Here is a 26,190-nt window from a genome sequence, read left to right as displayed (position 1 = left end):
TATTTTGCTTACCTTGTACAGAAAAAGATATGGCATGGTAAGTTTAAGACCAAAAGATCAGAGGTGCAAGATTAAGATGGATCTTAATAAGTGTTACAGAAGCATATTTGTATTGCATTTATCAGCTTATAAAATTAACATACATATTAAAATTTTCATCCTGATAACAACTGCTGTGAATTCACCAAGCATGCTTTTATTTGTGATAGGCACGAGAGTCACTGGAAATTAAATTCCTGTCTTCTCCATCCAAAACAAGCATCATGTTTTCATTTACGGAAAACATCTACATGAAATTCTATCAGCAAAATAAACCCTGGCCTACAACACTTTATTAGCAAGAAGTGTAGTAACTTGGGTCTCATCTACCTTAGGTTCAAAATTTAACCTTTAAATACAGTTTTACAGATTAATTTATAAATTTGAAGCACACAAATCATGAATTTTGTAGAATGCACTCTAAAGGCACATAAAAGGCATAATTAAATCCACTAAGGCCATAATTAGAATCATAACTGAATGTGTTTATGTCACACAGCTCTTCAAGTAAAAAGTTAATGTTCATTTTTTCCTGTGAAAAATTCCAGAAAGAATAAAAGTAAGTTCTAGCACAGCACTTTGATTTCTTCAAGCTCATTTTCCAAGGTCAGAGTACAGTTTGACTGGGGTAATCTGTAATAGAAGGGAACTCCCAGAAAACAAAGAGCATTGCCAAGAATGCAGTTATTTTATCAAGGCAGTGGTGATGTATTTCACTTCCAGCTGTCCACACCAAAAACCCAGAAAAAGTCAGCTTCACTTTGAGTAAATGCAACAGATAAAGCACTTCTATATAAGATTAAAATGCTGTCTTCTCAGTGAATTAGACATTCACAAAAGCTGCCTTACTCTAAATAGCTGTCCCAGGTTTGTGGAGCTAGAACTGATGCCTTGAATTCCCAGCTGCTCACCACACTAAGTGTGTGCTCCTCTGTAACCATAAAATGTGCATCACTGCTGCAGGAAAAACTGCATTTACTCTTAGAAACCAAGAGGTGCACATACTAATTTGCTATTTTGAAACTAATTATATACACACCAGTATAAGCTTCCTTCTTACACACAGAAACTCTGAATGTAAGGAATTAAGCACAGGGATGCCATCAGAAACTGAGTGCCTTCATAGCAAAACCAGGAGAGTAGTTTTGGTATAGAAGAAATCAATCTGACATCCCTGCTTTTATACCAGGACTTTCCATCAGTCATCAGAATGGTCTAAAACTGGCTGATTCAGCTAAAGATATATATACCACAGGAAAAGCACACATAGAAACAATTCCATTCAATACATGTTAAGATAAAGTAGTCTAAAATCAACTACAAAGACTTCTTACAAGCCAAGTCTGAGAAAGAAATAATACTTTGGTTACAGAACGATTTAGTAACTCAGGAAATTACACTGGTCTTTGTACAATTAGTTAAATTGACCTTGCAGATCTCCTAAATTGAAAACAACTACCACGATAAAAAAAAATTTTAAATCTATACTACTATCCCTTCTTTGCTGAAAAAATGTAACACAGTTGTTATTTTATTAAATTTAAAGGTATCCTGACTTTACCCTCCTTGAAATCCACAGCTAAATAACGGGTCACTTGAGGCAGTAGTTCAAAAGAATGCTCAGCTTGGAATAATTAACAAAAAAGTTTGAATAGTTTCAAATATTAGTCACCATAAAGTTTTGACAGTGAACACATATTAGAATTAAAAAAAACCCCAACTGTTTCGCCTCATCAAAATTTACATCCATGAAGTAACTGACTCTACCATAACAACAACAAAAACTGCCCAATACAGAAGCTACTTCTGATGTAGCAATGATAATGAAAATACTTCTCGTTTTTGGAAGCACCACAGTCACTTGAGCTAAGCACCACTGAGGACAAAAGCAGCAGTTCCACTGCATGAAAACAGTATTTTCTGCCAGCAATCTACAAAAATCCACACACTGCTGTATGCTTATATAAAATTGCAGTAAAATTTCTCCCTCGACAGACTTGCTTTTCCAACGGATTTCACATGAAACCATGCAATTACTGCATTCTTGAAAAAGGGAACTGTTTATTAATCTTCCAGATACGTTTAGAAAGTGATGTTTATATGCAAGTAGCCTACTAGATTCAGGAAGGAAAGCTGAGAACTGAGAAGGCAAAAGGGGAGAGTTGAGAGCTGGGACGATTCTGCTCAGCCACAAACTCAGGTCTAACAGTTTGCAGGTCATGCAAGTGGTAATGGCCTCCATTAATGTAGCAGACCTGACACAGAGGCTCAGGAGAAGCCACAATTATTACAGCAAAAAAACAAAGAATGATTTTTGCCTGCAGCACACGATTTAGCGCAGACAGCAGCAAAGGTTGGAAACTTCTCCTTTCTGATTTTCATCATTGTAACAAAACTAGATTAACACGTGTAACATTTTAGTTTCTATCCCTCAGTAATTAGCAGCACCAATTACCATACCAAGAGTCATGCAGTGATGACATTATAATGAGAGCAGTGAAACAGAAGGATTTAACACTACCGTGTGAAAGGGTATAAACAGTAACTACAGTATTTAAGGATATGTGAACGTTTGTAAAAGTAACAGCATCTTTGTGACACACCTGGGACAACAACCACCAGGCTAGAAAGCACAAGGCTGTCAACAGTTAACCAGCACCTGAAAGCAGCCCCTGCTCTACCCAGAGCCAAATGCTTCTCAACATGTTCAAAGTCCAGTTGTATTATTTTTAACTCAAATGGATAAAACCCAGCGAGTTCTGTAGACACCAATCACCTTTCCTAACTACATTCCTTACGTAACAAACCCAGCGCTGCAGGCCACGTGCATCCTCCACAAGTCACTAATTAGGAACTCCTAGTAGGACCAAAAAAAAAAAATCCCCAAAAACCAAATCCAAACTTTTCAAAAGTAGCCGAAGAGGTTTAAACAACACCCTCAGACTTCTCTATTGGCACTGACAACTCAGCATGCATTCACATGGTAGCAGTCTTCCAAGTTTTTAAATCAAAGTCCGTAATGGTGTCAGAATGGTCTGTATGGAATTCACAGAATCCCAGAATGGTTTGGGTTGGGAGGGACCTTAAGGACCATCCAGTTCCAACCTCCTGCCATGGACAGGGACACCTCCCACTAGACCAGGTATTAATTCTTAAGCACATGAATGAATCAGGCAATTAGAAACAGCATTTTAAATGTACTAGTGATAGAAGAAAGTCCATCAAGTTCTATTAAACAAAAGGATGTAGACACCATTCCATGCTTATGCTAAGCCAAGGAAATTCCAGAAACTGGGAAAGGAGACTGGAGGAAAAGGACTGCTCTTCCCTGCTTTCCTTGCTTCTGCATCTTTCTCAAAGAGAGCAAGCACCAACAGATCCTTCAGGATAGATTCATCTTCCCCTAAGACGACCTGACTCTTCAGTAAATCAAACATACAAAAAGCCAACAAAATACCACAAAGAACACAAAAACCATTGAAAAACCCCCTCCTTCCCAAATGCCCATACCTGTGGAAGTGCAGTATTGAGCTGCCTCTGCAAGGAATCCCTCTCATGGCCAACTTCGTGCAGCTTGCCCTGGGTGAGCGCGAGCGTCTCCTGAGTTTCTCGGAGTGTTTCCAGCAGGCGATCCCTTTCTTCCAGCATGGACACCATTAACTGCTCAAAGTGGGAATCAGCATCTGACTGCAATGGGGAACCTGAACCGTGGCCTCCGTTTCCCCCGGCGGGAATCTCGGCCTCACTGATGGTTGGCATCACCTCACACATCATCTTGAAACAAAACGAGACAAAACACAGGCCAGAAATTTTGGTCAAACAAATCTGAACAGGAACTTTGAGTACTGTCCATAACACCCACTTGGCTCTCCCCACGATAGCATCAGCAAAGGCTGCCAGCACCTCGGTGTTTGCCACTATTTCATTAAGAGTGGAGAAAAGGTACACAGTCAACTTAATCAAGGCTTCACTTCATAATGGGAATCTTGTGACTTCTTGCAAAACCAGATTTTTGCAGCTACGTCTCAAACTGTGACCTCATTTTAATGGATTTATGTTTTTGTGAGGAGTAAACTGCTGCTGAGATCTTTAAAAAAAAAAACAAACAAAGATAGGGCATGCAGCCTGCCACCAAAAATTATACACTTCACCCAGTAACTCATTACACTGCACATTTTGGGAATCATTATCTGCTTCTTCCACTGCTTCAAACGTACAAAGATTGTATCTAAAACAGTACTTTGAGCTTGTGTTGGCTGTAGAAGGTTTATGGTAGTGAAAGTGATGTATATAAATGAGTGGTAAATCCAAACAGTGCAATTCGGGAGATAAAAACATGTGAAGGAAGACAAGAAGCCAAAAATTCATTATGAAGTAGTAGTAGGTCTCAGTGTGGACAGCAAAAGTAAAGGTAGGCACAAATAATTAAAGGCAGGGGATGAATACAGTCACCGGTGCAAATGGGAGCACTGCACTGGTAGTGAGCACACTGTAAACTGGGAGCACCCTTCAGAGACCCTAACAGATCCCTACCAGAGCTAAGGCATCAAGTTTTTAAAAAGCATGGAAAAACCCCACTCGTGTAATTACTGCACATTGAACTGCCAAGAAAGTTCTTCAGGCAACCCCTCTCAAAATCACAAACCTGCAAGAACTTAAGGCAAAATCAGGAAAAGTAGAGCCCCCAACCTCTCAGGCACCACTAACTTTTGTTCTCAGCCTTAAATTTCACACTCATAGCCGAAAATTTTAAAAGAACAATTCATTCTGAGGCTTACTGTGGGTCCCTCAATCCACTGAAAGTCTTGGAACGGTCTGAAGCGCTTTGTAAGATTTTCATGCATGATTACGATAAGCCCTGAATTTTCATCACTACATTATTTACCTTGCTCAATAAAACAAAAAGGCTTGGAAAACAGGCCCCACGTTTCCTGCAGCACCAGTTCTTCTCTGTTTTAGCAGTTTTCTGTTATCCCCCAAAACCTTTTGGGCTGCAAAGCATCCATCCAGCTCCAGTCCAATGGCTGTTTAATCGAAACACATGAAAAAAAAAAAAAAAAGAAAAACCTGCCGAGGAAAGAGCAGATCCAGTAAAAAGCAGCAGCTTCAGCTAACTCGCCAAGTCCCCGGCACAGAAGAATGTGAAAATAAACTGTCTCAGCTTCCCATTCCTCTATTACTGGCCCATAGGTCCTGCAACAGCTGGGATGGAGGAATCATGGGCTGAGGGAAAAAAAAAACCAAAAATGTAGTCCGATGCAGAGGTGCAACAAGCTTCAATAGTTCATCGCTCATAAATTCCACTCAGGTCACAATCGCACTATTAAACAGAGTACGGACAGCAGGGGAAAACAGCACGAGCTTTCTTGTAGAGGCTTTGGAAAAGCCTCCCTTCTTTTCTCTTCTATTAATTCCAACGGGAGGCTCTCCTTCCAGTTCCCTGGGTCTTAGTTCAAACATTTATAATCCCAAGAGCAAGGCGCTGGCGTCGCTTTGGAAGGCGAGCAGGGAACGAGACCTGTTGTTTCCTCTGCTCGTGTCCCGCACCCGCTCGGCCCCGCAGACGATGCTCCGCAACCGAGAGATGCAGCCGAGAGCGGGGAAAGAAAGGACCCAGCAGCTCCGGGGGGCACCGGCCCGGTCCCGCCGCTCCCCTTCCCCGCGGAGGGCCGCGCTAGCAAAGCTGCGGGCGGAGGACGCGGGGCTCTCCTGCTCCCCCCGCCCGTCTCGGGGAGCACCGGGCCGGGCCTCCCTTCTCGCCTCGCTCGCTCCCCGCCGGAGGCCCCAGCGGCGCCGGGAGCGCGGCCGGCCCGGGCCCCGCGCAGCCCCTGCGGAGCGAGCCCGGCCGCGGAGGCCCCGGCGAGCCCGCCCTCCCTCCGGCCCCTACCGAGCGCCGGGGGCTCCGCCGCGCCGGGACGGTCCCCTCGGGCCGGGCCCGGCTCCGCCCGCCGCCGCCGCCGCCTCCACGTCCGTGGTGGCCGGCGTGGGGTCGGCTGAGGCCGGGTGGGTGGTGCCGGCCGCCCGGCGGTGCCGCCGCAGCCTCAGGGGGCGGCAGAAGCGCTGCGCTCCCGGAGAGCCGCGATCGCCGCCGCGGCCCCGCCGCTCCCGGCCCCGCTCGCCGCCGCCTCCTCCCGCCGCTCCCGGCGCGCTCCGCGGCCCCGCATAAATCAGTGCGGCGCCCACAATGCACCGCGCGGGGCGGCGCGGCCGCTCCTGGCCCGTTCCCCGCTGCCGGGGACCCGGGTTCGAGACCCGCTCCGCGCTGCCTGCCCCTGTGAGCGATACCGCCGCCGCCCACGCTGCCCGCCCCGAAGGAAAGGACGGGAAAGCTGCAGCGGAGTCCCGGGGCGGGAGGCGTGCTCGCTGAAGGCTGAGAACAGGGCAGGGCTGGAGTGGCCCCGCAGTCGCAGCCCGTGCCGGGGCCTGCGTGTCGTGTCAGGGCCCGGGCGGGCGCGGAGCGGGATCGCAGCGCCTCGCCCGGCCCCGGCTGCCCCCGCCCGCTCCCAGCGCCTCGGGTGCCCCGAGTCCTTCTCCTGTTCCGGTCACTTCGGTTCAGGAAGGACACCGAGGGGCTGGAGCGAGTCCAGAGGAGGGAATGGAGCTGGGGAAGGGTCTGGAGCACCAGGAGAGGCTGAGGGAGCTGGGGGGCTCAGCCTCGACAAAAGCGGGGGACGTTATCACTCTCTACAGCTCCCTGACAGGAGGCTGTGGCCGAGTTGGTCTCTTTTCCCAGACAAGAAGTGACAGGAGAAGAGGACATAGTCTTGAGCTGCCAGGGGGTGTTTAGGATGGATATTAGGAAGAATTCCTTTGCAGAAGGGTGATTAGACGTCGGAATGAGCTGCCTGGGCAGGTGCTGGAGTCACCGTCCCCGGAGGTGTTTAAGGAAGGCCTGGACACGGCGCTCGCTGCCATCGCCCGGTTGGCACGGTGGTGTTTGGTCATAGACTGGACTCAGTGATCCCAGAGGTCTTCTCCAACCTAATAAATTCTGCGATTCTGTGGAGCGGAGCCACCAGGTCCGAGCACAGCTCCAGCGAGGGGCGACTTCACTGACATAGCCTGTTCTCCACAGGAAACTGGGTTTGCCTACACTGAGTATTATTTGTCCAAAACACCACATAAATGTTTTTCCGCTTGCATGTCTATAGCTTTTACTCTCTTCCTGGAGCCTTCACCGTGCCTATGAGTTGAAGGTTGAAGTTTGCAGGCAAAGCTTAGAAAACTCACTTCCCTCTCTTCACATTTGTGTTACCACCCTGAATGAAGCATTTGCATTTTGGACCCTATTGTTGCTTTTGCAGTGGAAGGCTTTAAAAGCCATCAAGGGCCAGTTACGCAGACAGAGGTAAGTCATGCCAAAAAGTGGCAGTCCCTGCACAGAAGGTTCTGCAGATTTGTGGCTGGATTATGTGGATTAATTTGTAAACACAACATCCCGACACCTAGCACTGGATAGAAAGGATTGCTAATGAGTCGGTCTTCCTTTCCTCACATACGAAATTCTTTACAAGTTTTCTACGTTGTGCTCTTTCCCTTTGGTATCTGAGTGAATCCAGGTCACATTTTTTTAAGCTTTCTCTCTACAGCCGTGAGGTCTAGATTACTTTTCTTTCCTCCTGAAGTTTCTAATGTAATCCCATGACTCTGGGAGCTGGAACTTTGAGGGAAAAGCCAAATATGATGATGCACATTCAAATCACGAGTTCTGCCAAATATTGCCTAGCAGAAATTTAACGCTGAATATCTGAAGAACTGAAGTCTGACTTTTCAGTGTAGGAAGAGTAGCAAAAAGATCCCAAAAGGAATTGTTATGAATTAACTTGTACATAGGTAAATGCTTTTATTTATAAGCTTTGATCCAGATTACTTTCAGTGGATGAAGAAGACTTCAAGCTAAGCAGCTGCCAGGGCAGCATCTTCAAAATAACCTGCTCCAGCAAAACCAAGACAAGGCTGGAAAATGAAGTGGAATTTATGGCTGTGTGAAAAAAAACACCTTTTCACTTCAACTCATCACACATAAAAAATGAAAATTAATAATGTTGGTAGAAAGATTGATCTGGCCTGATTTGGTTTGTGTTCAACACATGAGTCAAATGGAGACTTTGTGGATGAAAGGGCAAAAGGTTAAAGACTGCAATGGGCACGGAGTTGATAATCTCTCTCAAACTGGACACTGCAATATATCCAGTCAGATTAACTGATCTCAGAGCCAGGTCATGTGGAATAAATTAATAAGTGAACCTCGGTATTCACGTAGATCCTAAAACATGGAATTACATTTTCTCTCAGCCTGGGATACCTTGGAATGTGTGTTTTTCTTCTGAAACTAAGTTTTGGTTTGTCCTTAGATGGTTAAAACCAAAAAATGAAGATTCGTACCGTGCTATAATCCTGTTTCATTATGAAAGCAAAGAACCTACCACACAATTCTGAATGGAGAATAAATATGGATCAGCTCCCTATATTAATTTTCACTTCACCCGGTTTGTTAACGAGGCACAGACACTCACATTTGGCTTGCTCAGCTCCTCACATCCGTGGCTGGATTTCCCATGTAAGAGGCAGGAGGTTTTAGCTGCAGACCCTCCTCAGCCTCAAGGAGTTGTCACCTTTATCTCTGTCACCCTCAAATCACTGTGTACACAGGTTTCAGGGCAGGGTGGAAATGCCAGTGGTTAGGCACTTTCTTGAGAAATGGGTTTCAGCCTCGGGTGGGAACAGAGTTCCCATAGCATATAAATGTCTGCTATATGAGAAGGAGGCACTGTAAAGAGCCAGGTATTTATTCATGCCCAAAAGGATGGCTTAGTCCAGGAGGGAACCTACATCCAGAATATCCCAGCTAAGGAATATGCCTCCCACATGGCGTACTGCAAATACCTTCCTTAGGCGCCACGCTCTGGGAATGCCACACGGAGCCCAGACCGTGGATACGGCAGAATTGCTGAGATGCCCCAAAAACGCCCAAAAGGCCTGACTTCAAAGCCAATCCCTACTCCCATGTGCAGTCCACCAAAGCTGGGACCAGATCAGTGTAGAGCCAGAACTTGAAATTCCAGAGAAAAAGTGAATAACCAGGTCTTTGCATAGTGCTCCGTGCTGCACAAAACACACATGGAATGATAAAGTCAGAACTCCCAGGCTCTGCAAATACCAGAATATTTCTCAGTCCTATTTACTTTGTAGTACAAGGAAAACAGTTTCCTTATTTTCCTTCCTCCTGGGCATGTAACCCAGGATATACCATCCGACATGAAGAGGCACCAGCAGCTCAGATCTTTTTAATTAACTGAGTGTGATGTGTCTTTTGTAAGTTCAGCAAGAGGCCTGGCTCCCTGTCCATGTCATTTAGTGAGATGTAGCACTTGTGGATGTGTCTGGAAAGAGCCCCACATACATCAGCTGACAGCAAAGTAATCAGTTCAGAAACCCAGGTTAAATCTCCCTCCACTCTTTGCACCTCAGAAACCACACGCTGAAATTCAAACAAAGGCTGTTAAAAACAGGGGGGGGGGGGGGGGGGGGGGGGGGGGAAGGTTTCCTTTCCTGTCACATGATAAATTAGATCCTAATGTTTATCCAAGCTCAGCAAAGCAGCCAGCTCTTCCTGCCAGCCAGTGCTGCGGGGTGAGGAGTGGGGTCGGGCCGGAGCTGCCCTGCCGTGGGCTCTGAGGACAAACACCTGCTGCCACCCGGGCCGGGCTGCCCGCGCACCCTGCTCGCCTCGCCCGCCGCCTTCTCTGCCCACTGAGGGCTTCACGCTTCATCTGTGCTGAAATTGCCTTTGTGAGCCTCAGAGCCACCCCACGCTAGCACAAAACCTCTGCTGAAAATAGTCCAAGATCGCCTACGCAGTTTTCTTCCCCTCCGAGCCGAGCTGACGGTACCTTATTTACTCCTTGTCCTTTACAGATGACTTAATGACTTAGCAGCAAGATGCATTTTGAACACATTTCAGGCATTTCATACTGAAATGAATAGATGCAAGGACAGGATTTTTGCCAGCAGCACTGATTATCCTTTTGTCAGTAGATAGACGTGACCCGGACCATTCTGTTACCATAAGAAACGTCTCCAGAGGTTTCTAGACAGAGGAGACACTTTGCCTGAGGGAGAAGGAATGAGAGGGAAGAGGATGGAAGGTGGCCTGTGGAGAAGAGGATGGAGGTAATTAATGGTTATGCCCACGTATAAAGATAAGTGCCCCAGTAGATGTGTCAGCCCTTGGGCAATGGAAGCCACGACTTCTACAAACCCCAACGCAGTTCTTGACATCGACATTTTATTTATATAATGCGGGTCTTCGTGGATCTGTGCCGGATTCAGGCAGGTGTAAAGCAAATGGGAACTGGCTGCTCTGAAGCTGAAGAGGGTTTTTGAGTTGGACTTAGGAAGAAAAGTCTCCACAAAGCCGCTGGAGACATGGAGAGGACTCTTCAAACACCAGATGAACTTACACAATTTATTTTAGTGGGAATCATACGTATGTCAAGACCATAAATATTTTCAAATGTAGCTGTTACTCCTGCAACCAAAACCACATATTCTCACTCAAGTACAAACCTGCTGAACTCGAAAAGGCTTTCAGCTTAGTTTCAGCTTCAGTTGTGCAATTTGCAGTTCAGAATTATTGCAGCTGTTGTCTTTTTTGTGTGGATTTACAGCAGCAGAAATCCCCTTGAGCTAGAAGGAATTTCTAAAGCCAAGTATCATTTATTTCAATGTGAAATGAAATACACTGCTAATATCTAATGCAAACGTAGTACGTTCCCTCGGTGTAGACTGATTTCAGCACGTCTTCAGACAGTTTATAGCTATAATGAAAGGTATCGACCTAAAAGTGCATTCAGTTGCAAGTTCAGGGCAATGGAGTTGCACATTATTTAGTTAAGCATTTTTAAAAAGATAATACTTTTCATAAAGGCCATATTTGTGTGATGTAGCTGTGAATAACATTGGAAGAAGAAACTGAAGGGTTCAGAACCAGCTGTGATAATGCAGCTCCTGCCTAACTAGAACAGGTCTGGATACATTCCACCTGGCTGACCACCTACAGCATGAACCCATTTACCCTGGGTTGCCTCTGTAATCAGTGGAGCAAGAGAACCACTCCATGGGAGGAGTGATTCAGACCTTTGGTGTGGTCCATGAATCACCTGCTCGAGGTGCCTGTCTGTTCCCATTGACTGCAGAGGGAGCCCAGGGCAGCCGGACTCTTGCCGTGGGAGCTGTGCTCGGGTGTCTGAAGCAGCGTGAGATGAATCTGGATGCTGGATACGTGTGAGACCAGCACAGCTGCTTGCTGTAGGAAAGCAAGGAAAATGAATGTGACTGTCCTCAGAAATGAATAGGGCTGTTACTGGCTTCATTGCCGCGGATTTAGCAGCCCAGGGTTTTCTGTCTCAGTAATTTTAGCTGGTCTGCAATTCAATTACTGTCTTTGCAAGACTGGAGCCTAGAGCTTCAGAGCCATGGCAGCCTCTCAGGGCAGAGAATCATAGAAACACAGAATGGTTTGGGTTGGCAGGGACCTTAAAGATGATCCAGTTCCAACCCCCTGCCATGGGCAGGGACACCTTCCCCTAGACCAGATTGCTCCAAGCCCTGTCCAGCCTGGTCTTGAACACCTCCAGGGATGGGGGGTCCATAACCTCTCTGGGCAGCCCGTGCCAGTGCCTTATCACCCTCTCAGCAAAGAATTTATTTCTTATATCTAATCTAAACCCACCCTCCTTCAGCTTGAGGCCATTTCCCCTTGTCACTCTGCCCTTGCCCAAAGTCCCTCTCCATCTCTCTTGTAGCCCTTTTAGGTACTGCAAAGGGCTGTAAGGTCTCCCCAGAGCCTTTTCTTCTCCGGGATGAACAGTCCCAACTCCCTCAGCCTGTCTTCATTCCAAGAGAAAAGAATGATGTTGTTTTTATTCTGAACCCCCTGAATACGCACACAGCGATCCCAGAATGAGCTCTGCAGACACTGAACCTTTCACCTCTTCTCAGGACCACAAGAGAGAACAGCTGGGGTCTACCTGGATCGCTTCAATGTGGAGGCTTCAGCTTTTAGAATGTTTTGAGACCTGCTACGAGAAAAATAAAAAGATTGCATTATTTTAATAATATATTTAATAAACTTTATAAATAATCCAACTACAGAAAACAAAAAGGATTTGCATGTGAAGTAACACTTCTGTTCCTGTACATCGGTGTTTGAAGGAAAAAAATAGGGGCTTTTTTCTGCTTTGTCTGCTATGCAAAGACTCCTACTGTTTCAAGTGGCTTTGGAGTAGGCACTAAGCAAAGTGGACCATGATTTCTATGTACTCAGTGTCCTCTACTATTAGTCCTTCATACTGTAGTAAAGTAGATAAAAGCATTTGAAAAATAAAGAGATCTCAAATAGCACTTAAGCCTATTTTTAATCCTTACCTGACTAGATTTCAAGTGATAACATACCTTTCATTACATGCACATTGCCTGCATGAAATTGTTTGCAGCAATCACCACCTTCATTATTCAGATGCACACTGAATTGAAGCATTAACCCGTGTGTGCGAAGATAATAATGTTGGGAAGGTATTAGTCCCAAATCATATATGTGGGACAAGGCTGAAGGATCTTTCTGTACAACCAGCTTCAGCTTACAGGCAAATGAAAATGTAAACAACACTTGCAGTGAATCACCAGTTTATGTATGAGTTAAAATGTTTATTTTCACCGTTTTAGAGCTCCCCACTGTCTTCACAGTATTTACTAGAAATATTAATTTGCTGAAATGAATTGGCTGAGATGGTGACTAAAAACCAACATGGCCTCAAAATGAGTCATAAAGCAAACTGCAACAGATAAAAATTATTAAAACTACGGACACTTGCAATGGCAACAGTGTGTTTGGCAAAAAAACATCTCCAGTTTCAAGGTGAACCTAAGGCTCAGGTGAAATTGTCTGCCATTAGATATGGTGTATTAAAGTGCTGTTAAAGTTCAGTTCCCAATATTATTTCCTGTTCTGACTAGTAGCAATTCTGCCTAGGCAACCAGGTTATTTCAGACTAAATCTCACCTTTGGCATTTGGAGAAGAAGGTTATTAGGTCAGGATCCGACACGGAAAAATGAGTATAGGTATAAGCCATCTAATGGGAACCGTTCAGCTCAGACCACCTACCAGCAGCCTGAAGCAGCAGAGTGACATTTAAAAGCAATCAGAGTCAGAAGAAAACCTTCAGGGAAAACAGACAATACTTCAGAAAAAGCAGCTCTACATTCGCCAGAGGGAAAAAACACAAGACCTTTGGGAGCAGTGCTCAAGTCAACTTGAAATAAATATCAAGAAAAAGAATGGAAATATAGTAAATGGGGCTTCTTTTTAAATAAATTCCTTCCCCACTTGCTTCTATATTGGCCTGTCCTTACCTGTCAGTGTTATCCCTGTGCTGGGAGTGGTCTCACCCTTAGCTTTTGAGCAAAATTCCCTGCAAATCCATAAACCCGGAGCACACAGCACACAGCCTGGGTGAGACATGCTGTGGGGAGGAGATCCTCATGGAGAAGGCAGGATCCTCTCTAATGCCAACAGGAGCAGGAGCTGCCTTTGCACTGCCTTGCCCATATGGGCTATCCCTACTGCTGGACTCACAGTGCCCTAAACTAAGGCAGTTTTAGGATTCCTGTCTGAAATTATAATTTCATTGTTACTACGATACCCTAATTTTGAGATAAATGTGTTAAGGATGCTTAAGTCCTTATGGAACCATCTCTTTTTTCAATAATGAATAAAAAGAGTGAAGCCTTGCATCCCTTCTTGGCTGTCAGAGTGTCTGTTGCTAATCTGGCCCAATTTATCTTCCCTCTACACAGAAATCTCCTCTGTAAAACTTATGGTCAGCTCATACTGCCTCCTCTGGCTGGAGCGTGGCTTTGTGTGTGCAGCTCGTGCTGCTCAACCCATCCCTGTGGGTCACTCCGAGTTCAGGCCCCTTACAGGAATGTCTTTGTCTTCACCTGAGGTTTGATCCGGTGTGTCCTCAGCTGCAATTGAGGTCTCCACGTGTAGTCTTTTGGCTCAGCTACCAACAAAAGGTTTGTCCCTGCCTTGTGCCAGATAACGCTCTTAGTCACTCAAGTGTTCCTTTTCCCTTTTTCTGTTTGCCTGAATGCCTTGTTCCTTTGCACAGAGGTATTTACACAGCTCTTGTCAAATTGCAATTAATTAAGGCTGGCTGTTACTAAATAAAAAGTCATTTACTATCTAACTGCTGCAGGTAAGATGACATGGCATGTAACTTGGAAAAAAAAAACAAGAGAAAAAGGTATGAGAAGTTGTCCTCTCCCTGTTCCTGGTTAGGAATCATCATTTCTAGGAGGGTGGACAAACAGCTGAACAAACCTTGTCATTGTCTTATGCTAATCCTTAAATGAAGTGAGAATAACACGTGTAAGATATAAAAGGGAATAACTCATAATAGAAGAAAGCAGCAGCCCTGTCACTGTTCATCTGTGCCGTAACAAGCAGGGGAAACGATTTATTTCGAAACTAAATTCCCTGTTCTCCTGAACACGGTTCATATTAAAGACCCTTTGACCACACCATCTGTTTGCATTGTAATCCACATCTAAAAGAGTCAACAGCAGTATTGACTCACGGGCTGGTTCTAGCTTAGGCCTGCGAGTTAAGCTCCCACAGCACACTTAAGCTTTTGCACAAAGAACCGCAGGAACACTTCTCACCTTTTCCTTTCGTGTTACAATCAATCATCCAGTACTCCAAACACAGCTCAGGTCCTCCCCCCAGTGCAAACAAACTTCTGTCTTCCCTTTGTCTCTCAAACAACTTTCAATAACAATGCCGAAAACTTCCAGGAATCATTAGCATTTCTTCGTACCCAAATGGGAAATATTAAGTCTAGCCAAGGTGAGATTAACTTGGCAGTTTCAGTCTGGTGAAGTGCTGCCCTCGCCACAACAGCCATCGAGGAACTTGGCACTAACTCGCTCTTTGTACTTTTTACCTGTGAAGCCAAAGGCTGAAGTGGCAGGGACTCACCTGCCCTGGGCTGGAATCCTTTATGGCACTGGAAAAGCACAAGGAGAGTGAGAGAAGGACTCTTCTATTCACTCTGGCTACGTATAATTTCTAAATTTTTACTGTTAGATGATTTCCTCGGTGTCTCCAGCTGCTGCCTGCGAAAGCAGAAGCAACGGGGAACAGAACAGAAGGTTCATTTCAGCATCCCAGGTTTTGAATTGACCCAAAACACTGGACTGAAGGAAAATGCTGAAAATCACAATAACTGCTCTAGTGTACACCAGGAATTAAGCCAATTCTCGCATTTAAAGCTGTGAGAGTAAAACAATGGCTCAAAATCACTCCTGCTCTGGCTGATCCTGGAGATGCAGCAGCTGCCTCTGGATTTGTATTTATTTTTAATGAGTTGGCCCAGAAATACCACCTTTGTTTCTAACAAAATTATGCTGCTCTTGGAGATTGCCATAGGGATGTATTTCCTTACAGACGCAGCATATACAGGACAGCCAGAAGCTGGAGAAGCAGTGTTGAGACATAGCCCTGTCAGGAAAATCTTGTTTTCCAGATTATATCAAATAACTTTACTGAAGGGTGTGTGTGTGTGTGCATTTGGATACACACACTATATACACACAGATACGTGGATATACACACACACACAAGCATATCAGGATTTGGGAGGCACGTAATTTTCATGTCCAAAACTTTCTTTCTCTCCTATAATTAAATGTGCAGTTTCCTTTCACCAAAACAACCTGGCACCAGTTTGATTTTAATATATCTTTAAGCCATGTACAAACAGTGGGGTTCCTTGCATGAATATTCGGCATTTACCTGCCACATGCCCATGGATATTCAGAAAAACAGGGAATATTCAGGTGTAAGTGATACAACAAAAAGTCCTGCAGTACCAGATTTTTGCTGTAAACAGAATCATCAAATTTTATGCCAGCCAAAACAGTGATAATTTAAATTTTTATCTCTCAAATCCAGCAATGGAATGGGTTGTTTTATGCTGTCAAGGTCAGGATGTATAGTAACAGCAATGGGGATGGTTCCTGACTCCCAGTTTTCAGTGCTCATGGAGATAACGTCTCAGTTACAGGCAAAATGCTGCAGAAAAGCCTCTGTATACAGACACCAGCTAGGTCATAGCAAGGTTTCTGAGTGCACAAAGGAAGGGTTTTTCAGCTCCTAGGGTTCACTTTGGTTCCATGATTTAGAGGCTTTTTTTGTCTGCCTTCAATAATGCCACCTTTGTAGTACCAAAACACACGGCCGGGAGAAGCTGGCAGCTCTCTGTGGCCAGCAGCTCCCCCATTCCCTCCCTTTGCATGGAAAAAAATAAACAAACCCAAAGCAGGAAGCTGCCACTGCTGCTGTGACATCTGACATGGTTCAAAAACAGGATACTCCCTGACCTGCCTACAGGTGCCGTGGCAATTCCACCCGTGCCCGTTTTTCCCTAGCTGAGGTTGTCGTATCCTATTTGAATGCATTAAAACCCGCTGGAACAGGCTGCCTGAATAACCAGGGGTCATTCAAGAACTGTCAGAGTCCTCTTCAAAGCACCAAGAAAACGAGTGTTTGTCCTCCCTCAGGCCTGTGTGTTGGAATTTTCCAGCATTTAATGATGAGTTGGGGGACGAGTTTGCGGGAAGGAGATAAGGGATGAAAGTAACCTTTTAAAGGAGAAAATGGGACAAGCCTATGGGGCACTTCAGGTACCCTTTAAATAAAAGAAACTGGGATCTGATTTCTCTGTAATTCCTTCTCTAATTCCTCTGAATTAGCCTGTGGGAACTTCTCACCCCTCACGAAACAAATTGAGCTCCCCACAAGTCAGACCTGAGGAACAGACATCAGACTTGCTGGTGAGGCCCCTTCTGGCAGAAGACCTGGCTCAAACCTATTTGAATCACACATTATTAAAGAAATCACCTTCAAAAAACGTCAGTTCAACTTAAATTCAGGCAAACCTAATAGTAATACCCCATAAACCAGTGAAAATACTAACCTAGGAAATGGACAAACACTATGTGTGAAAGCAAACTCAGGATTTTCAAAGGTGTTGCTTGACATTAAATTTGGTTAAGTAGCTGTGTGATGGCATCTTCTCTGAGACTGTTGGTCTAGACACCTCTGAAAACCTTAATTCACAGGAGTCAAATCTGCCCCTGGCTTTCAAGCTGCAAAATGATCTGGTCCTTTCACACTGCTCAGCATCTTACCCAGTGGAAGTGATTACTGGAGTCAGGAATTTCTAGAGCTGAGGATTTCTCTCTCTGGTGAGGATTCCCACCTCCACTCCCACTTTAAGGCAAATTAGGCGAAAGAAGGAGATATTCCTAGGGAGAAAATCATGATCAGGTACCTTATGCCATGCTCAAGCTGCTTTTCTTTACCCCCAGTGGCTGGAGGGAGCACAGGCATCAGTCCCATATGCCGAGGAGCTCAAGGATTATTTGGACCCTTGGCTGAGCACTTTCATTCCCCAGCACGTTATTTCTGTACTGGATGCAGGGTGGGGAGAAAAAGGGTCCCGTCCACAGAATTATTCTTAAAATCAAAAGCCAGGGTTTGGGGGTGCCTCTTGCTCAGGTCCAACATGAAAATAAGGGGTTTAAATTCTTACTCAGCCATTGAGTCACGTGAGTAAAAGTTTGAAGTGAGGCAGGGCTGGAGAGCTTTGACCATGAAATTCCAGGAATTAAGGGGAAAAGATACTGCATGAAGTGCCTTATAAACACAGTCCTGTAAGATACAGTGCATCATTTAATAGCCCTGAAAAGTCACAGGCTGGATGCAGAATTTGACGTTCTGATTTAAAGATTCAGACATTAGTTCTTCAGCATGAAGCCAGTATTTTTATATTTATTTTTTTTGTAAAAAATAGAATATGGCTTACAGAAAATCGTATGAGCAGGTCCACAGTGAATAACTTATTTAGGTGGCGTGTAGCAGAGCTACACACAGCCGTTAGCTAGAAATGTGCACTTTGCTGGCTTTAGCTCTAATTAATTTTAATTCATCTGCATATAAAATAGCTGCTTCATGCACCAACATGCAGCTACACGCACAAGCTGGAGCTTTACCATTCCAGCTGGAAACAGAAATGGGAGCACCGTGTGCTAATCTTAATATTTAGCCTTAATATTTAGTCCTGCTCTCTCACGTCATGTTCCAGGGAGAAGTGGAACCGAGGGAATTCGTCAAGAAATTTTCATTTTCCATTCCTGCCCTCGGATTTTGGGTTCCTGACATGGTCACTGAGTGGAGCCTGCAGCAAATCCCGCAATCAGTAAGGGCTTCCCAGCACTGTGCGGCTGGCTGGGATGGCCAGGAGGCAGCGTGCTGCAGCCACATGGCCCGTGGACTGCCGTGCACTCGGATTGCCATGGCAACCCCGGCTTTGGGGGGAATTCAGGCTATCCCGGCTTTCCCACGTTAGGGACTTCACAGCCAAGAAGCTGTGAATAAATTCTGCTTACGCTGAGCAGAACATAAATTAAACAATGTGGGATGTGAGGCACAGACCTGCCAGTGCTGCACCCTTTTAATTCACATTTTCTCCGCAATTTTTGTTCACAATTTGGCAATATGCCTGGGAGTGACAGAAAGCACCTCTCAGGAGATGACTGGGAGGGAAACAAAGATAAGATTTAGCTCAATTGTTCACATACAGACATTAGTGGCAAGAACAGTTTTATAGTTTCATTTTTATGTCAAACCTTTCTCACACTTTGTATGCTGTCTACAAAATCTCGTACCAGGTTTGCATACAAAAATCACCAACTTCTGTACAGAAATTTAATCTTTATTCATCCCTTTAGACAAACTTTTGCCACAGGTGGTGTGTACCCTTGCAGAATGGCTGCTACAACCCTATTAAAAGTTAGACCCCAGTAAGAACTGCTCCCAGATTAAATTCTTATTTAATTCTTTATTAAATTTCTTATTTATATTCTTTATTAAATTCTTATTTAATTGAATTAAATTCAATTTTTTTTAAAGTTAATACTCCTGCTGGGATCCATAGCAATAGCAGAATTAAGAAATGGAAAAGGAAACATTATAAAGATGGTGAGCATTTTTAATGGCAAGATGATTGCTTTCTGTAGAAGTTCTCGAAAGCCAGGCTCGCCTGTGAATAAAACACTTCCCACACAAAGTCCCAGTTGGGTGTTTTTTACATCTGCCATGACAAAGGTCCAGTTCTGTGTCTGTGTAACTTCACACAGCACCAGAGCCTGCTCTGAAGGCTTCGACATTATGTAGTAAATAAAATACACCAGTCTGGCAACTTTCTGAAGCATTCGGCAGAGATACAAAGTTGACGTTAGGCTGCTTTCCTTAGCAAAGGCACTTTTTTATTCCATTGCACTGGAGACATCTCAAGGCCTCCCTTAGAGCTGCCATTTTTTTATAGAGTAGAGAGCACACACAAAGCCCTTCACTTTGCTACAAGAGCTGGTTACTGAGAGCTGCTGTGCCCTGCCCCAAACACAGCACAGCAAAACGAAAGAAAGGAGAGCCGAGCTGCCATCCACGCAGGAGCTCTACACACACAGAGCACTTGGAAACCCATGAAAAGGCTTTCAGCTTCCAAACCCGATCAAATCAGAGAAATGACCACATTCCAACTCAACCAGGATGGCCAACTTCAGGGACTTTAGCGGTGTCTATTACATCACGCTTCACAAGAACAAGCCCGCTGTTTTCTCTTCAGCCTGCTTTAAGAAAGGCATGTGTAATGCTCTCAGGAATGAGGCAGGAGCAGGAACGCTTCTGCGGACGGGACTCTTTAATGATTAAGAGTCGGTTCCCCGCAGATTCCCACGCAGAGACCTGCATGACTCTGCCTTTCCCAGCAGCCGAGTAAAGCTCAGCTTCCCTCTCCCCGAACCTACAGTTCCCAGCACACATTGGCAACACGCCCTGTTGCTGTGAAGCAATCCTCCGCTGCGACAGGTTTTGTTGAAACAGATTCTCCAAAAGTTCCTGAACCTCTACTCACAACTCCTTCCCCTAGCCCTCAGCTCACCCCCACAATTCCTATTTTCGTGGTTGAAGCAGTGAACTAATTTCTCTCAATTCCACCAGAGCACCAAAACACTGGCAGAGAAAAGCAATAAATCAAAGAGGGAAGACAGCCTACAAAAATATTTGTGCTGGAACACATTTTAAGGACATAGGTGATTCATGCAGAAGAAGAAGGCCACAAGGCAGTGATTAGAAATAAATTTGAATTGAAAAATACTCAGCCAAAAAGCCTAAATTAAGAACATGCTGAGCACCAGAGAGAGCTTGGAGACACAGTCTGTGTTGTTAAGCTTTCTGCATTAAACAATTAAATGAAGCAATTAGATTTCAGAAAGGAGGCAATTATTTTAGGAATGAAACAAAGGCTGGAGGAAATGCAGCTGCCTGTGTGTGGAGAATGGAGAAAAGGAAAGCAAAGCACTGCATTTGAAATGTTCACAACGACCAATTTGCGTAAGAGGATTTTTAATTAACGGTCTAGGAAACTTCTTTTTAACTCAGTAATGAAAATAATGCGATTTAAGAAAAACACCTCAATATGTGATTATAATTGGTATCTTCAAAAATCATAGGCAATGGGAAGCAAGTGCTGAAAGGGACCGAGAAGTGACATGGAAAAGCAATCCTCCAAGAGGAGAATTCTCCCGAGATGGCACTTTTAACTCTCCACATGTTTTGATGTGCTGTTTTCTCAAGGCTGTGAGGAAAGATGACTCTCACGAGACCAAAAGGAAAAGGTTTGAGTAATTCCTCACAGGCAGATCTTCTTGCAGAGCATCCTAAAGGACTTGATAAAATGGGTAATTAAGTTATTTGTCTTACTCATTCACAGCTTTAAGTGCAGGCTGACACTCCACAGAGCACCCAAACCTCTGACAATTTGCTCTGAGCACGTCCTCTAAAAGCCTGACCAAGCTTAGACTAAACTGGAAGCCGTGCTTTTAATTAATCATAAAACAAATATAACATCCTCAGCACAGCATGGCTACCAGAGGAAAAGGTAAGGAAACCTACCCACAGGCAGCCTGTCTCCCAAGCACACTGGGACTCGATTTTAGGCTCCTGAGGGCTGGCAGAGAATCTTTTTTTCCTTACGCCTCCCTAAGTGACAGCATTCAAACGCTGCTGCTGCTGCTGCTGCTGCTGCTGCTGCTGCTGCTGGAAAAGTGCAGCCTGTTTAGCACTTCTGAGAAACTCAATGACAAAACACTTTGCTTTTTTTCTTTCATGTCCCAAGGAGGGCACTTGGTAACACAATGCCTGTTTAGCACCACTCCTTGCCTTCAAAGTGTCCTTAACATCCCCCTTCTCCCAATCAGAGATCTCACTGCAGACAGCAATCCCATCAAACAAGAAGAAAGCCCAGTTCCATTTATCTTGGTTTTTAAGGAATTCTTTTTAATGAATTGTACCAAAAATTACACAATATAAAGCTTTAATTCAAGTTATAAAAATATGTATATGAGTTCAAAGTGTTTAATTTGAAAATAGAAGATTGCCAGCTGGATCAGAAAACATTCCCTTACAAACTGCACTCTTTCCCCTTATCCCTCCTCCCAATAAAAATATTTTGTTTCCTTCGTTTCAGTTGATTTTGCTCTCACATAAACAACATTTTAATCTCGCATAAAAACAGTCTTAATTGGCCCTGAGGTACTGCACAGATTGATGCAGTCCAGGTCATTGCTTTCATACACAGTAAAAAGATGTACAAAATCTCTGAAGAAACGAGGTTTTTATCTTCTGAAGCAGAATATTTCTTGTAGCTGATGAGTCCTTGGCTACAACTAACAGGTTATTCCAACTGATTCCCAAAATATCCTCGTTGTATGCAGTAGGCAGTATGCTCTTCCCATTCCACATAAATCTCCTCTGTGAAGCAGAAGACTCATTAAAAGTGGGTAAGAAAGGCACTTCAGCAGAGAGATTGAACCTGGAGCTGTTGCCGCACTCGCATAACTCACTCCACTTCTCTGCTCTGCTCCCAAGGATTGCTCAGAGGCAGGAAGGAAAAATTCCTGGAGCAATCCTTTTCTTTACATACTGCAGAATGGATACTGCTGGTGTCTGTGGAACAAAAACCTCCAAAACACTTGAGCTGGTCATTCAGCTGAAGCTCAGCATCTCCTCCTGGGAGCCTGGAACTGGCAACTGATACAAGTAGAGGGAATAAGAACGTGGAGAACTCTGCCTGCCCAAAAGGCAGACAGGTGGCATCTCCTGTATTACCCTTTGCTTGGATACACTCACTGGTATTTAACATACCACAGGTGGAAAGATACTGAGAATCAACATGCAATCCCAATGGTTTGGGCTGGAAGGGACCTTAAAGATCATCCAGTTCCAACCAGGGACACCTTACACTCGGCCAGGTTGCTCCAGGTCCCATCCAGCCTGGCCTTGAGCACTTCTAGGAATGTGGAGATAAATCACTGAAGAGGAAAAAAAAGCCCTGACTGAAACGATTTTCCTATCATGTGAACTTACAGCAGTTTCCATTCACTACAATTAAGTATTCAAGCCTCAGTGTTTGAGCAAGAGGCACCAAGTGCAATGAAAACCTGACAACTGTCAGTGTCATGACGCTTCTGCAGAGCACTGACAAGTTACCTGCTGACACCCGGCTTTCACAGCAATGGCACCACACAAAAACAACTTGGAAGGAGCTGGAAGTCCCACAGGTGCAGCAGCAATAAAACCTCTTCCAGTCTCTAGCCAGGCACTTGGCAGGATGTTTGCAGAAACACACGATGCTACAACTGTTCAAGCAAGAATGATTTCAGAGGATTCTCCCCCCTGGCACAGGGGATGGTCCCCAGAGGCCTCTACAGCCCTGCACGTCCTGGACTGAGCCATTGTGCAGTTTCTCCAGCCTTAGGTCAGGCAAGAAGGCCATGGACTGAAGTTTGTTCCAGATTAAAGCTGAGAACTGCACCTGGTCTGGCTCATACATCCTGTTCCCTCACACCTTCCAGCACGCACGAGCAGCCTCTCTGTGACAGAGGGCATGGGAGGATTCCCAGCAAGGGACCCCAAAGCACTCACAGCTTTGAAAAGAGGCTGCTGCAAACATCTGTGAGACACATTCGCTTGGATAGGTTCAGGAGAACACTTCCTTCAGGATGCTGAAGGCACTTGGTGCAGACATTGGATTTAGTTTTCAAACCCAAGGCACATTTTTTTTTGTTCCAAGAAAGAGCCACCACAATATTTAATGGCCCTCTTGCACTGCAGTCTGAGGTTACAGTTGTCTTAATATCCCTTGATGGAGAGCAAATATATTTGACAAATTACCTAAGATATTATCTTATGCTACTCCAAAAGAAAAGCCAGCACCCAGCTGAGAAGTTTACTCCTTCTCCCTTTCACACTAAATGTATAATAGGCCACCAAAAAAAAAAAAAAAAAAATCCAACCTCTCCATGAAATTTTAAATTCCAGTTGCCTCAGAAGTGTCCCATGGATGTATTTTCATGGAGATGTATCTGAAAAGGGCCTTGCAGCAAAGCAAATCTTTCCAGGTAGGTGGCAGAACAAAAGTGTAAGAATTTTCTACAAAATGGAGTTCAGGTCTTGTGAAAGTTAAAGTATCTTGAAGGAAGCATCAAACTACAAAGTGTTCCCTGAAAGGAATCTGTTTCAATGTCAATTTTCATCTGAGCACAAATTAACTTATTAAGGCACATAAATTAATGGCATGGCAAGCAAACAGCGGTAATTATTTTGGTTCACAAGAGAAGGCACTTTGACTTTTTTCATTCATATTTTTACACTGATTTCATCTGGCTCCAGTGTTCAGCTGTGAGATCTTCTCTTCAACCATGTCTGCCACCAAATTCAGGCTGCAGCCCCGCAGGGCTTTAATTAAGTCAGCCACCTTTGCATCCTTCCCCTTCCACCTCTGCCACTCCCGAAGTGCCTGAACAAGCTGTTCATACAAATTAAATCGATGGGCTGCCTCTATCCTGTCCAGCTTCACCTCCGGCATTCCAAGTTCTCGCATCAGCTTCTTCCACTCTTTCCCAACGTTGTCACATATGACAGCACTAGCTGCCTTCAGGAGACCTGAAACAGCAGACGCAGATCAAGTCAGCCATGGATTTATTAAGAAATATAAGACAATGTTTAGAAGTTGTCGGTTTTTTGGTCCTGTTTCAGCAAAATGCCACTACTCTTGTTGCACTGCACATGCTGAGAGTTCTAAAGAATAGAATAGATAGAATTGGAATCCCAAAAGACAACACAAAAGGAAGATAAAAAGAGGGGAAATAATTCCACGCCGGAAAGCCGTTTGTGTACACATTTACTGGGGCTGCTGGGCAGCGATATACACGGGGATGTAACTGTTTATAACCACATACATATAATAATCCACCTACCTTTTTCATGCACATCTGGCTGACCATCAGGAGCATGAGGTTCTTCCTCTTCGAACTGCACCAGCTGTGCCACCAAGTCGTCCCTATCGATGTGCTGCAGCAGCTTTCTCAGGAATTCCAGGCTGCCGCTCGAGATCTCCTGCTGCTCCATCAGGATGCTGAAGAGTTCCCGGCCGCTTTGCACCGTCTCAAGCTTTCGCTTCCTAATTTTGTCGCGGCAGAGGAACTTCATGGCGGAGAGCTCCGTGTCCGACAGGCCCGAGGAGATGGAGTGCAGCAGGCTCAGGAAAGGATTCACGGCGCCCGGGCCGGCGCCGGGCACAGGCCGCGCGGGGGGCACTTCGGCGTCCCGTCCCCACCCTCCCGAGGGGAAATCCATTGCTGCCTGCGCAGAGCGACTTCCTGGGAACACGGAGAGACAGCGGGGAGACGACACCGGGAAGACGGAGACCGAAACCGAGACCGACCCGGCCCGGCCCCGCCGCGATGGCCGCGACCCGCGCCCGGAACTCACGTGACCCCGCGGGTTTCCCGCGCCCCGCCCGCCCCAAGATGGCGGCTGCGCCGCCGCCCGTGAGGGTGGAGGGTTCGTGCCCTCGCCGCCGCCTACCCCGGGATTGGGGACCCGCTGCCCCGACCTCCCCGCGAGGCGAACGGGCTTGTTTGGTGCTGCTGAATGCAGAGCGTGTGTTGCAGCCGAGCTCGGCCCGGTCCGTGTCCGGCTGCAGCAGAGCCCCCCGTGCCTCAGCGCCTCAGCCCTGGCCAGGTCCCAGAATCACAGAATCGCAGAACCAATTCGGTTGGAAAAGACCTCGGAGACCATGGAGTCCAGTCTATGAGCGAACACCACCGTGTCAACCAGACCGTGGCCCTGAGAGCCACACCCATCGTTAAGCACCACCAGGGACGGTGACTCCGCCGCCTCCCTGGGCAGCCCATTCCGAAGTCTGATCACCCTTTCTGCAAAGGAATTCTTCCTAATGTCCAACCTAAGCCTCTCCTGGTGCAGCTTAGACCATGTCCTCTCCTCCTGTCCCTGTTCCCTGGCAGCAGAGCCCGATTTCCCCCCCGGCTGCCCCCTCCTGTCAGGGACTTGTGCAGAGCCACAAGGTCCCCCCGGAGCCTCCTTTGCTCCAGCCTGAGCCCCTTTCCCAGCTCCCTCAGCTGCTCCTGGGGCTCCAGCCCCTTCCCAGCTCCGTTCCCTCCTCTGGACATGCCCCTCGATGACCTTCCTGAGTCACGGAGCCCAGAACTGGGCACGAGACTCATGGAGTGACTTTGCCAGTCTAAGCCTGAAGCTGGGGGAACTGTCGCTTCCTTGTTTAGTACTCAATCATTGGACTTCTTGCAAACATCTACCCTTATGAGGGTTAATCTCTGTGGGGTTTTTTTCAAAAGATGGAAAGAAAAACAGTACAGGGATGAAAGGTCCAAACTGGGGAGGAGGAGGTTCTGGGGGTACCTTCTTGCTCTCCTCAACTCCCTGAGAGGAGCATGTAGAGTGTGGGTTTGATCTCTTTTCCCGAGGAAAAGGGGCTGGACAAGAAGAAAATCATCAGGGGAGGTTTAGGCGGGATATTAGGAGAAATTTCTTCACTGAAAGGGTGGACAGCCATTGGAACAGGCTGCCCAGGGGATTGGTGGAGTCACCATCCTTGGAGGGACTTAAAAGACGTACAGATGCGGTGCTTTGAGACATGGTG

At 45.7% G+C, this 26,190-nt stretch overlaps 2 protein-coding genes across 19 annotated transcripts in view; both read right to left on the bottom strand.

Moving 5' to 3' along the window:
• The window catches only part of PPFIA1 (PTPRF interacting protein alpha 1), a 53,810-nt gene extending 47,947 nt beyond the window's left edge, over positions 1-5,863 (bottom strand). For 9 of the 18 annotated variants that reach the window (XM_048306283.1, XM_048306272.1, XM_048306278.1 and 6 more), the window contains exons 1-2: positions 4,925-5,861; positions 3,550-3,813 (exon numbers count right to left, since the gene is read on the bottom strand). In XM_048306283.1, coding sequence (XP_048162240.1) covers positions 3,550-3,813 — 264 coding nt within the window. In that variant the 5' untranslated portion in view covers positions 4,925-5,861. Of the gene's footprint in view, positions 1-3,549; positions 3,814-4,924 lie in introns of all 18 variants that reach the window. The other 9 variants (XM_048306269.1, XM_048306274.1, XM_048306279.1 and 6 more) reach the window with 5 other exon arrangements.
• Positions 5,864-21,485: 15,622 nt separating this feature from the next.
• FADD (Fas associated via death domain) lies at positions 21,486-25,005 on the bottom strand. The gene is made up of 2 exons (XM_048307512.1): positions 24,488-25,005; positions 21,486-24,173 (listed from the first exon to the last, which is right to left on the bottom strand). Exons 1-2 carry the CDS (start codon positions 24,864-24,866, stop codon positions 23,887-23,889), a joined length of 666 nt encoding a protein of 221 aa, XP_048163469.1. The 5' UTR covers positions 24,867-25,005; the 3' UTR covers positions 21,486-23,886.
• Positions 25,006-26,190: the final 1,185 nt, after the last annotated feature.

This window comes from Corvus hawaiiensis, chromosome 6 (assembly GCF_020740725.1).
Source record: "Corvus hawaiiensis isolate bCorHaw1 chromosome 6, bCorHaw1.pri.cur, whole genome shotgun sequence".
Lineage (NCBI taxonomy): Eukaryota > Metazoa > Chordata > Aves > Passeriformes > Corvidae > Corvus > Corvus hawaiiensis.
Note: the sequence above shows the minus strand (reverse complement) of the source record. Positions and strands in the feature narration are given on the sequence as shown.

Coding starts and splice junctions, on each gene's coding strand:
- FADD (XM_048307512.1), bottom strand. CDS start 24,866: ATGGATTTCCCCTCGGGAGGGTGGGGACGGGACGCCGAAGTGCCCCCC. Junction 24,174..24,487: donor GCCAGATGTGCATGAAAAAG/GTAGGTGGATTA, acceptor CTGCTGTTTCAG/GTCTCCTGAAGGCAGCTAGT.